The following is a 12,351-nucleotide window of genomic DNA, read 5'->3' on the forward strand; positions in this document are numbered from 1 at the left end:
GCGGATAAAAAAAAAATAAAAAATTAACTAGTAAAACGCAGTCGTTCTACTAGTGTGCTAGATTATCCTACTAGAGGACCAAGAGCATACTCGTATGTAAAACCTTGAACTGGATATCCAGGAGATGGAATAAATGCTCAAAACGGCTTTCCGTAGAGGTGAAGTGGAAGACACTAAAAGTTTGTTGGAATGCGCAAGGCAGGAAAATGACTGCTGCTTGGTTATCCTGCCTTACAAACACCAAAAAAAAAAAAAAAAACAGAAAGCAGAGCTAGTGCGCAGAAGTTCAAGTTAGTGCTTGTTCCACTGCCACCGGTTACTGTAAGTAGAGCAATACTGCACGGTTGCTGCCATAAATTGCTACGACGAAGCAGTGCGGCAAAAGACGCCACAGCGGCGTTGAAAGACTCGGATGCCAAAATCGTTATCAGAGGCAGCACACACGAGTCGGCAGATACAAAAAAACGAAAACAACTTTTATTTTTGATAAGTTTTACATTCAACAGGTTTTCTTTTTTTTTTTTTTTTTCACGCCCTTGTCCTCAAAGCCACAACAGAATCTTAACGTATGTTCACAACAGCTTCTCAAACAAATGTAAAAAAAAAAAATAATAATAAAATATTCGGAGCATCTGTGCTGTAAAAAAAAAAAATAATAAAAAGTTTCCTTTTCATATAACAAGAGAAACAACAACAAAACAATATATGAAAAAGCGTCATGGTTCGATTTATGCCGCATATGTACCAAAAAAAAAGCTGCAACTCCATCTGTCCCGTGTCCGCTAACGCCAACGTTCACTCGCCACCAATTGGCGCTCATCCATCGTTGTGTGTGTACGTGTGTTTGTGTGTGTGATGTGTGTGTAAATGAATCACTATTAGCAACAAGCAACCTCAGTTAAACGTGGTCAAGGTGACACAACAACGGGCTTGATCGTCACTGGCAAGATTAGTGCAAGACAAAAAAAAAAAAAAAGAAGAAAAAAAAAAAAAACTTGAATCGAGAAAAAAAAAAAAAAAAAGTCACCTCTGGTGTTGCCGATGCATCAAAAGTCCCGAAGTGGACGTGGTGGTGATAAGGGCGATGGGTGCGTGCAACACACACACACACACACACAATGCACAGCTCAGCTGGGTACGTGGGGGCGAGCGGGAAGTGCAATCACAGCGTAAATCAGGGGTGTCCACATTTTTTTGCAGTCCGCGGCATGTACGAAACATAATTTGACACAGTCCAGAACACTATATATATATATATATTAAAAAAAAAAAAATTTTTTTAAAAGGGTGAAAAGTGTGGGTGTGGAAAAAGCATGGTGGTTGTCACAACCACCATGATTTTTCCACGCGTGTGACAACTATCACTACTAGCAATAATTAATTGGTTTCATAAGAGCTTTTCTATATATGCAAAGAGGGTAAAGAAACTTTTTGCAACAACAAATAGTGACGTCGTTTCTCTTCATAACGACTCGGCGAAAAAAGATGATTCGGTTGTGAAAGTCCTCTCGCTGCAAAAACTCAACATATTACTGAGAATATTTCTCGTATTTCTTGTCAAAATTCGCTCATATAACTAAGTAACTTGTTTTGGGATTATTTTCATTTGTTTTTAAGCAAATTTTTACTTGAAATAAGTACGAGTAATAAAAAAAAAAAGAATTCTACTGATTTCAAGTAAAACTTAGCGTGAAACAAGTGAAAAGTGTCCAAAAACAATGTACTTTATTTTTTGTGTACTCAGATTAGCTTTACAACTTTTGACAAGAAATAATATTCTCGGGAAGATTTTGAGTGTTTGCAGTGCTGATTTTTTAACATATCAGCGAAATAAAAATGAAGTAAAACGCCGCATGAAAGATTGTCGGCTAACTCCAGATCGCTCGTTTTTGCTTCTGAACGTGGAGGTGGGATTCGGCTGCTGCTCAATGCAGGCGCGAATCTATTCTAGCGGGGATACGGGCCAACGGGCCACACCAAAATCCTGAAAAAAATCCAAAACGATTTGCCACCTTTCACAGAAACTTGTAAAGTACCCGTTTTACAAAATACAGTGGCACCTTGAGATACTAGTTACCCAATTTCTGAAATTGTTTAGTTGTCGGATGAATTTCAGTTTTGACATACCAAAAGGAGCAGGACACTATCCATTGAATTGAAGCAAAAACAAATATGGCAAGTGTTTAATTCTTTACATTGTATTTGATTATTTATATATGTTTTTATAAATTACAATATTATTGAGTGCTATTTTTCTGAATAAAACATATTACAAAAAAACATTTAATTTTTTTTTTTGTAGGATAGAATGGGGAATGAAAATGGCGCTTTGGTGCCATCAGGTTGCATCTTGGTGCCAAGCACCTATGTTGAACTGAGAGGAGGAGCTTCATTTAGTCAAACCATAGCTTTGTCTAATTGGGGGGGGGGGGTGCTTTGCCACAACGATAGGCGACTACAAAGCTTTTTGGTGTATGTCAATTAGTCACGGATTTTCGCTATTCACGACAGAGCCGAATCGGACTGATGATTTAGTTTTTTCATCTTTAAAAAAAAACAATTAAAGCTGAATGTCAAAGTGGCAAGTTTGGACACCCCTGGTCTACACAGGAGATGCAAAAGTGCTTGCTTTGGAACATGGGAAGTCACCTCCGAGGTCGCTGTTCCATCTAGAAAAATCCCAAAGCGGACATGGTGACAAGTGCCGTGAGCGTACACGCGACGCACAGTCGGCGCATACTCGGAACTGAGCGGGGAAGCGCGATCGCGGGTGGAGATTAAGGTCAGAGGATTGTAAAGAATTGAGACAATGATGCAGAACGTTACTCGCGAACGGGACTTCCCAGTAGGGCACGCTACTAACACGGCCACACCACTTTGTTGAGTACAAAAGAAAAAGCCAGGCCAGATCATTTTAGCTGATGATGATGATGGTCGGAGGTTTTTAAATCTCAAATCCCTGACGTGTCATTTTTGTCATGGGGAGACGGCCCTCGAACTCTAATATTGGAAACCGGAACAATTGCTTTTTTTTAATTTTTTTTATTTGTTTTTTTTTTTAAATTGCGAGTGTAGAAAATATCTATGTAGAAAAAAAGATGGTGTCTTTGCGCAGTGCAATGTAGTGCAATTTGATCAGGTCAGTATAGCTTTCCTTTTTCCGTATGTTCTTATCATTGGCACTTTGTGAGGTTTCTGTCCGTTACGATGTCAGCCAATCACAGGACGAGAAAGAGAGTTAGCTTATCACTTTACTGGAGCATTCACACACACACACACACCCTACCCCCCCCCCCCCTCCAAAAAAATGGAGAAACTTGGGGTCTACTGTAGACAGAGGGAACTTCTGAGATATTACGCAAGCGCTTCCGGTTGCGTTCAACCAGATAGTTGGGCAAACATCACTTTACAGGCTTAGAGAAGGGTAGAGAGGTGTTTCTATGGCAACAGAGGACAAAGGTCACAGTGCACCTGCTCTGATAGCAAGAGGACGGTGTCCTGTGTGTTTGTTAAGCGTTTCCATGACGACGGAGAGAAGACACGCCGTCAAAGCTGCGTTGAAAGAAACGCGTGGAAATACAGATCCTCTGTCACTATGCCAGTTTCTAAATTAAAAAAGAAACACAATCCAAAATACAATTTAGTCAAGTAAAAGAAGGACTATACGACTTGCTAAAGAGGAGATATACGCAGAGAGCTTCTTGGGTCTTTTGGATGGAGGAATTATACAAGAAATAGCAAAAAAAAAAATTATCTTTACACAAAAAAAAAAAACAAACTACAATAATTATTACCAATGCTTTAGTCTACTTTGTCACCGGTGGGAGACATTCAGCTTTATTTAGCCAATCACAAAGCAGCCGGATGCTCGAAGAGAAATGTCTTGATTATCATTAGCTGTTGTCCTCTCCTCAGCTCTCTCGTGCATTTTGGACCTCAAAGAGAAATTTAAAATAGATTAGTGATTCAATTATGCAATTATGTCTTTACTGAGTAATTAAAAAAATCAACAGCTACGTTTAATGTGGAAGAAGCTGAGGACTACTTAAGGCATATTATCAAACAAGTAAAAGCTTCGCAGAATTGCATCAGAACCTTTTTGTTCGGACTGCTCAAATGTCACAACCGAGCAGAAAGATCCTTTGAAGGATTCAAAACAAGAAATGTTCCAGTGAAGTCAGGTCTGCCAATGCTTACGTCTCTCTGCATTAAAGGCCTGCCTTACCAACAGGAAATGATCGTGGGCTTACTCCATTCAATGGAAATAAAAGTGTACGCATAATGCCAGGTTTTTGTGATGTATAAAAATGAGACCAAGATTAATCTTTTCAAGGGGGGGGGGGGGTAGAAAAATAAAACAAAAACTGAGATAAATTGGTTGCCCTCTTGTAACTAGGGATGTTGCTGTGTTCGCAATTAACCAATCACCTTCAAAATACTGTTAAATGGGAGCATCGGCACACACCCACCACCATTCAAAGTGCATATGATTGATCCGAAATGAAGTTAAGATGTTCTGGGAGGCTTTTCTTTTTTTTTTTTGCTTTCGAGCAGAAGCCTGAAGGTTTTGTAGTTGACAGTTATTTGGATTTGGTGTTATGTTTGCCCCAAACATACCTTTTGGGATTATAGCCAAAAGGTTCAACATGGTTTCATCTAACCAGAAAACATCTTCCCACATGCATTTGGTAGACTTCAAGAGTGTTTTTTTTTCCTTTCTAAGTCCATTGCCCAGACATATGAACAAGGAGAGTGTTGTCACACTAAACAGCCAGTACTTGCCAGAAATTCCTGTAGCTCCTTCAATATTGCTGTTGTTTATTTTAACTTTTATTTTCAATTGAGTTGTACAGGTTATACTTCTGAATACTGGTGAGGAAAAAAACTTGAAATGACTGCTTTTGGTCTCATTTTATAATATCACAAAAACCTGGCATTTGAACAGGGGTGTGTAGACTTTTTATATCCACTGTACGTCAGTCAGATGGGGTTGTGGAGGGCATGGGGGCATTCCAAAGGACATATATGTATAATTTATGGTGACGAAAAAATATTTTCTGAGAATCTCAGAACATCAGCTGTCAAATGAAAAAAACAAAAACAAATGAACAACAGAGCTTTTCTGCCTCAACTCACTTTTACAACAATGACAACATGAAAGCAAGAAAGACAAAATATTCAACGAGTTGTAATCCTGCCGATTGCACAGTGCAACTGCTAGTTGCTTCAGCACGTCCATGCTGAAAATAAACTCTCAATAGGAAACATATCCACTCTCTCAGGCTTACAGTGATACTCGTAAAAGTCGACTCATTTCTTCAAGGTGCATATCCCTAGGTTAAAGAGGAGGAGGGGAGTACGGTATATATATCATATACTGTGTACATCTCTCAAGCGCATTTTTGGAAAGTCAAAAGGGGGGGGGGGGGGGGGGGACTTTTTTTTGTACCACGTTGCATGACGGTTTTGTGCATCGCTGCAAAATGTGAAGACAAATGTCTAGCTGGCGGTAATGAAAGACTGAATAGGCAGGCGGAAGATGCGCATCGGGTCGCGTCGCATCAGTGCCCAGTAAGGCTGCAGGAAACAACCATGAAAGGACGTGGCTGCAACTTAACGGTGGCTTTGCTGTCATTTTAACAGTGACAGTAATGTGCTACGGAGGTCTTTTGAACCAGTCAACAATAGCTTATGCTAGCGATCCTGCTATCATCACCAACTGACTATACCAAAATATTTTTAGTTTTACATATTGAGTGGAAAAAAAGTGAAAAATCAAAAATATAATCTCCAGGTTCCGAATTCATGTGACGTTTCTGTCCCCCACCCCATTATTTGTCGACAGTGAGCGAGTGAAAAAGTTTCAGTCTTAAGAAAAAAAGCAGCAGAAAGTACATTTTTCTCTCTTTTTTTTCTGTTTGGAAAGAGTAAAGAGCAAAGTCAAACCTCCCGCTGCTCTGCAGGAGGCAGCACTGAGAACAAGAAGCCTGCTCCAGCGTCTTGCCGGCGAAGGGGGGAGTAAAAAAGAGAAAGGGGGTCTTAGTCGGTGAATCTCTGGCAGGCCTTCTTCCAGCGACAGGCCGTGCACCACATCTCCTTCTTCTCCATGCCGTACACCTTTCGGCACTTCTTGGCCTCCCCACGGGGTTTCCTTGGTGACAGCACATGCGAAAGCATAGAAGCAATATCATTAATTGTTCAATAAAATGTATGTATTCATTTTTGTCTTTTGTATTTATCCCACAATATATAATAACAATAATATAATTATTGTGTATAAATTGTTCACTGATTTATTGTTAGTAATAAGATGTTGAAGTGAGCATGAATTATTGTTTTATGATTACAATGAACAATTTTACTTAAAATAAAATGTATTTTAAAATTATTATTTTATCCTTTAAAATAAAATTTTTCCCCACATATTTTAAATACACATTTTGACTTGTTTTGTGTGTGTGCACGCGCATACATGTGCAAAAACATGCAAATAAAAATAGAGTTAAGTATAAAGAAGTTCTCCTTGCAGGACAAATAGTCTTGCTCTCTTCTGTAGGAACAACGCCCAAGTCTCCCAATACATTTGTCTATCAATTGTTTTAAATACAATGGCAGGAAGAGCACTTTGCTGCGTACCTGTTTCCTGGCGCTGATTTAGGCGCAGGCATTATTAAAGCGTGGTTTTTGTTAACGGTGCCATTTGTGTTGGATGCCGGCTGCCGCTTTTCCCCGATGCTCACTGTGCGCACCTGAGTCACACCGGGCCCCTGCGCATGCAAGAAGACATAAACACAACTTGATTCCATATGGTTACTGGCAACTTCAGAACAAACTACATTACACTGAGTTTGAAACTCTAACAAGACAGAAAGATAAAAATAGACAACTACAATAACTAAGGGTGGATTTACATTGCATGGTTCTAATGATGGCCCCCCTCTGGAGCCAGTCCTGGAGGTGGGGGACGAAGGCGAGCGCCTGGTGACTGGGCTTACAACCATGGGGCCCGGCCGGGCATTGCACGAAAGGGTAACGTGGGGTCCCCTTTCCCATCGGCTCACCACCTGTGGGAGGGGCCATAGGGGTCGGGTGTAATGCGAGCTGGGCGGTGGCCGAAGGCAGGGAACCTTGGCGATCAGATCCCCGGCTACAGAAGCTGGCTCTAGGGACGTGGAATGTCACGTCTCTGTCAGGGAGAGAGACGGCGCCTGTACGTTGGGGTTCACCCCGGTGGACGAGAGGGTAGCCTCCCTCCACCTTCGGGTGGGGGGGACGGGTCCTGACTGTTGTTTGTGCCTATGCACCAAACAGGAGTTCAGAGTACTCACCCTTTTTGGAGTCCTTGGAGGGGGTGCTGGAGAGCGTTCCCGCTGGGGACTCCATCGTTCTGCTGGGGGACTTCAATGCTCACGTGGGCAATGACAGTGAGACCTGGAAGGGTGTGATTGGGAGGAACGGCCCCCCCCCCGATCAGAACTGAGCGGTGTTCTGTTATTGGACTTCTGTGCTCATCACGGATTGTCCATAACGAACACCATGTTCAAGCATAAGCGTGTCCACACGTGCACTTGGCACAAGGACACCATAGGTCGCAGTTCGATTATCGACTTTATGGTCGTGTCATCGGACTTGCGGCCGCATGTCTTGGACACTCGTGTGAAGAGAGGGGCGGAGCTGTCAACTGATCACCACCTGGTGGTGAGTTGGCTCCGATGGTGAGGGAAGATGCCGGTCCAACATGGCAGGCCCAAACGTATTGTGAGGGTCTGCTGGAACGTCTGGCAGAATCCCCTGTTTCAACTCCAATGGTGAGGGATGCCGTCAAGCTGAAGAAGGAGTCCTATCGGGCCGTTTTGGCCTGTGGGACTCCTGAGGCAGCTGATGGGTACCGGCTGGCCAAGCGGAATGCGGCTTTGGTGGTCGGTGGGAGGAGTTTGGTGAGGCCATGGAGAAAGACTTCCGGACGGCTTCAAGGAAATTCTGGTCCACCAACCGGTGTATCAGGAGTGCGAAGCAGTGCACCATCAACACTGTGTATCGTGGGGATGGGGCGCTGCTGACCTCGACCCGGGACTTTGTGAGCCGGTGGTGAGAATACTTTGAAGACCTTCTCAATTCCACCGACAGGCCTTCCCATGAGGAAGCAGAGACTGGGGTATCTGAGGCGGGCTCTCCTATCTCTGGGGTTGAGGTCACCGAGGTGGTTAAAAAGCTCCTCAGTGGCAAGGCCCCGGGGGTGGATGAGGTTCGCCCAGAGTTCCTAAAGGCTCTGGATGTTGTGGGGCTGTCCTGGTTGACACGCCTCTGCAACATCGCGTGGACATCGGGGACAGTGCCTCTGGATTGGCAGACTGGGGTGGTTGTCTCTCTTTTTAAGAAGGGGGACCGGTGGGTGTGTTCCAACGACAGGGGGATCACACTCCTCAGCCTCCCTGGTAAGGTCTATTCAAGGGTGCTGGAGAGGAGGGTCCATCGGGAAGTCGACATTACTGGTCAGTCCCCACGTGTTTCTTTTTAAAAAAAAATGTTTTTTTTAAATTATTGACCAATATCAAGTGTTGAAAATGGCTTGCCGTTTCTAACAATGCAATGTTAATGGCTCAACAAACATGCAGTTTTTTGGGGTTCCCCGAAAAGTGATAATTTAGTTTCCACCCGACACCAGCGATATAAAGATCCACTGTGATCTGTAAAGGAACAACTGATTTATGATCGTGTTGATATTGCGTTCATTTTTATTTCAAATTTTTCAAATATTTTCAAGATAATAATCAATCCTGTAAATGTGACTATTTTACGAACGTACTTGTAATTATTTGCACCAAAAGAATGGTAACATTTTGAAATAGTTGGCCCACTTGATATCAAATTGGGGTGAATGTGGCCTGAATTAAAATGAGTCTGGCACTCCTGTTCTCTCTCTCTTTTTTCTGTGTGTTCCATCCATCCATCCATCCATTTTCTGAGCCGCTTCTCCTCACTAGGGTCGCGGGGGTGCTGGAGCCTATCCCAGCTGTCATCGGGCAGGAGGCGGGGTACATCCTGAACTGGTTGCCAGCCAATCGCAGGGAACAAAAAAACCATTCGCACTCACAGTCATGCCTACGGGCAATTTAGAGTCTCCAATTCATGCATGTTTTTGGGATGTGGGAGGAAACCGGAGTGCCTGGAGAAAACCCACGCAGGCACGGGGAGAACATGCAAACTCCACACAGGCGGGGCCGGGGATTGAACCCGGGTCCTCAGAACTGTGAGGCTGACGCTCTAACCAGTCGTCCACCGTGCCGCCAGTATAATACAGACATACATATATACTTTACATCAAGACAGTCTCAGCTCCTCAGCCACCGTGCCGCCTTTTTCTGTGTGTTGTGCAACACAAAACATACAGCAGAGTGTAAGTTTATTTTACCCTTGAGGGAATAAAATGAGTCTAAAAAATAAAATAAAATAAAAAAATACAGACTTGGAGTTCATTCTCTGTGTGAACTTTGGTTGATATTTACAGGAAACTTTCTTCACTTCATAACTCGGGTAAAGCCTCCCACGCCGTTGAGCTATAGTTGACCTAAGACCTTTTTTTCCCCCACGCTGATCTCCAAAACCGCCTCAGCTCAGTGCAAAACGTTTGCAAAATTCGATAGGATTCTTTCTGTGGGTTTGAGTGTGTGTGAACATGCGTGTCCACTTTCCATTTGGCAGCGCGACTTACCTGGTAGGCATGGTCAGTGCGGATGTGGCAGAGCGTGGAGGGTGCAGATTGGCTGAGCAGTGTCGGGGCGTGGCTCAGCGCCCCATTCATGTTGATGTGCTCCGAGTGAGGGACGTCAGCGAGCGGCGGCGGGAAGATGGGCGGGGGGCCGGCCGTGGTGGGCGAGGTGGGCGTGAGGCTGGACAAGCCCTCCGTCAGGCTGTCCATGTTGACCTCGATCTCCGAGTAGTAGAAGTCCTCCTCTCCATCACTGTAGTCTGAATCACTATTACGCCTGAAAGGAGGCCACGTACGACTCATTAGGAATAGTCAAGACACTATTTAGAAAACAGACCAAAAAATAATAATAATAATAACAAAATTTAAAAAAAGAATAACTTTTTAAAAACTTTTATTTTTGCAAAATAATCATTTTTAACAACAAAAATATAACTATATATCTAAATAGATGTGACGGTTTCTTGTCTTGTCTAAGATATTTCAGTGCCTGTGCATACTCTACCTTTTTAGGTAGAGCCTTATCTTTTAAACATAACTTTTAGCCTAATCTTAACCCAATTCTACACAATAAAATAGTGCCCAATTAATACAGGAGTAAAAAACGAGCATTATTATCTTTTTAAAGGTAAAATTTGATATTTGTGCTCTGAATCGTAGGGCTGTGTTAAAAAAAAAAAAACATCGGCTAACTTGGTTAAGTCGTCCACAAAAATTGGTTGGCGCAAAATGTCTTCCTTGAGGCAATCTTTTTTTTTAATAAAATCATATTTCCACTGGGCGGCACGGTGAATCGACTGGTTAGAGCGTCTGCCTCACAGTTCAGAGGACCGGGGTTCAATCCCCGGCCCCGCCTGTGTAGAGTTTGCATGTTCTCCCCGTGCCTGCGTGGGTTTTCTCCGGGCACTCCGCTTTCCTCCCACATCCCAAAAACATGCGTGGTAGGTTAATTGAAGTCTCTAAATTGCCCCTAGGTGTGAATGTGAGTCCAAATGGTTGTTTGTTTATGTGTGCCCTGCGATTGGCTGGCAACCAGTTCAGGGTGTACCCCGCCTCCTGCCCGATGATAGCTGGGATAGGCTCCAGCACACCCGCGACCCTTGTGAGGATAAGCGGCTCAGAAAATGGATGGATGGATATTTCCACTGCCCGGAACCATTTGGCCACTGTCCATGTTTACCGCACGGACATTTGTTGCAGACGGACGCACTGTTGGACATGTGAAAAACATAAGCAAAAACGACAGAGGAGCGTCTGTAAGTGATTCTTATGACAGTTTTAGAAGTGTATGAATGAGCTGAATGGTAGTTACTGTTTTGTTTTGTTTTTTCTCTAAAATGGTCATCGCTCACACGCTAATGCTAATTGTGTATGCTAACCGTTCAGCAAAGGCTGAGTTTGTTGTCTCAAATTGTGTACAGAATTTATACCATACACTTAGTACCAACATATGCAGTTTAAAGATAGAAGTCCAGCCCTCATAAATAAGAATAAAATGCATGTTAGTAGTAAAAAAATACAAAATTTTGTATTGGGGGGGGGGCGATTACTAGGATACTCCACGAAATATCTATAGGATAATCGATTCTAAAAAGATTCGATCGTGATAGCCCTACTGAATTGCTATACATGTTGCAGCTGCCAAGTTGTGACCACTTCCTGCCAGCAAGTGGCAGTAGAAGGCTGTAAGCAAGCAGGATATTCATCAGGACGCCACACCAAAATGATCAATTTTACACAATACATATCATTATTTGTGGGTTCCCGTTGTTTCACATGTGATGTGATGATAAGTAAATGGTAAATTGCTGCATCTTCGCTAAGGCGCGATATAAATCAAAGCTATTATTTCTGACAGTGGTACTATATTACGGTCATGGAGTAGCCTAGTAGTCCGTCTCCAGACCTCAACCCAATAGAAAACCTGCAACCTGTAGGAAGCTAAAGCTTTGAGTTTCTTGAGTGGCAGCCAAGAAATTTGAAGAATTTAGAAAGTTTCAGTCAAGAGGAGTTGGCCAAAATGCCTGATGAACAACTTCAAGAAACGTCTTGTCGCTGTGCTTGCCAACGAGGGTTTCTCCACCAAGAACAAACTCCTGTGTTGCTCGGGATCAAATACTTACTGTATTTCACTCAATAAAATACACTGTTTTGTTTTTTATGCATTTTTGACTGACATTCTATCTATTACCATAATCCATAAATAAGCATAAATATTAGACAATTCTTTTGTGAGTCAACTTACACAATCAGCAGGGGATCACATAACTACCTCCCCCACTGTATAGTAGTATATATAGTAAAGGTGCGACAAGTAATCATCAGATTAATTGACAACCATTTTGATAATCGATTAATCGTTTCGAGACATTGACCGTAGAGACCCTTTAACTTATAATTGCCAAAAGATTTCAGCCTCTTAACAGTAATTATTTCTCAGATTTCTGTAGTCCTCAATTTCCCTCCAACATCAGCTGTTACTTTGGAAAACAATGACCAACATTTTTGGCCTATTTTCTACGATAAGGACCAGACCAGCACAAGCAGCATATCTTGGGGGACAGGGCCTTCGCCATTGCCGCCCGCAGCCTTTGGAACTCCTTCCACACCCACCCCACATTCAGGCCTCTGACTAATCACAA

The 12,351-nt window shown here is 42.8% G+C and overlaps 1 protein-coding gene across 1 annotated transcript in view; it reads right to left on the reverse strand.

Moving 5' to 3' along the window:
• Positions 1–1,010: 1,010 nt before the first annotated feature.
• Positions 1,011–12,351, reverse strand: part of slc2a4rg (SLC2A4 regulator) — a 41,191-nt gene continuing 29,850 nt past the window's right edge. The window contains exons 6-8 of the mRNA XM_061698171.1: positions 9,713–9,986; positions 6,637–6,767; positions 1,011–6,151 (exon numbers count right to left, since the gene is read on the reverse strand). Of these exons, the coding sequence (XP_061554155.1) occupies positions 6,040–6,151; positions 6,637–6,767; positions 9,713–9,986 (517 nt within the window). The 3' untranslated portion in view covers positions 1,011–6,039. The remainder of the gene's footprint in view (positions 6,152–6,636; positions 6,768–9,712; positions 9,987–12,351) is intronic.

Source organism: Phycodurus eques, chromosome 1, assembly GCF_024500275.1.
Source record: "Phycodurus eques isolate BA_2022a chromosome 1, UOR_Pequ_1.1, whole genome shotgun sequence".
In the NCBI taxonomy this organism is placed as follows: Eukaryota; Metazoa; Chordata; class Actinopteri; order Syngnathiformes; family Syngnathidae; genus Phycodurus; species Phycodurus eques.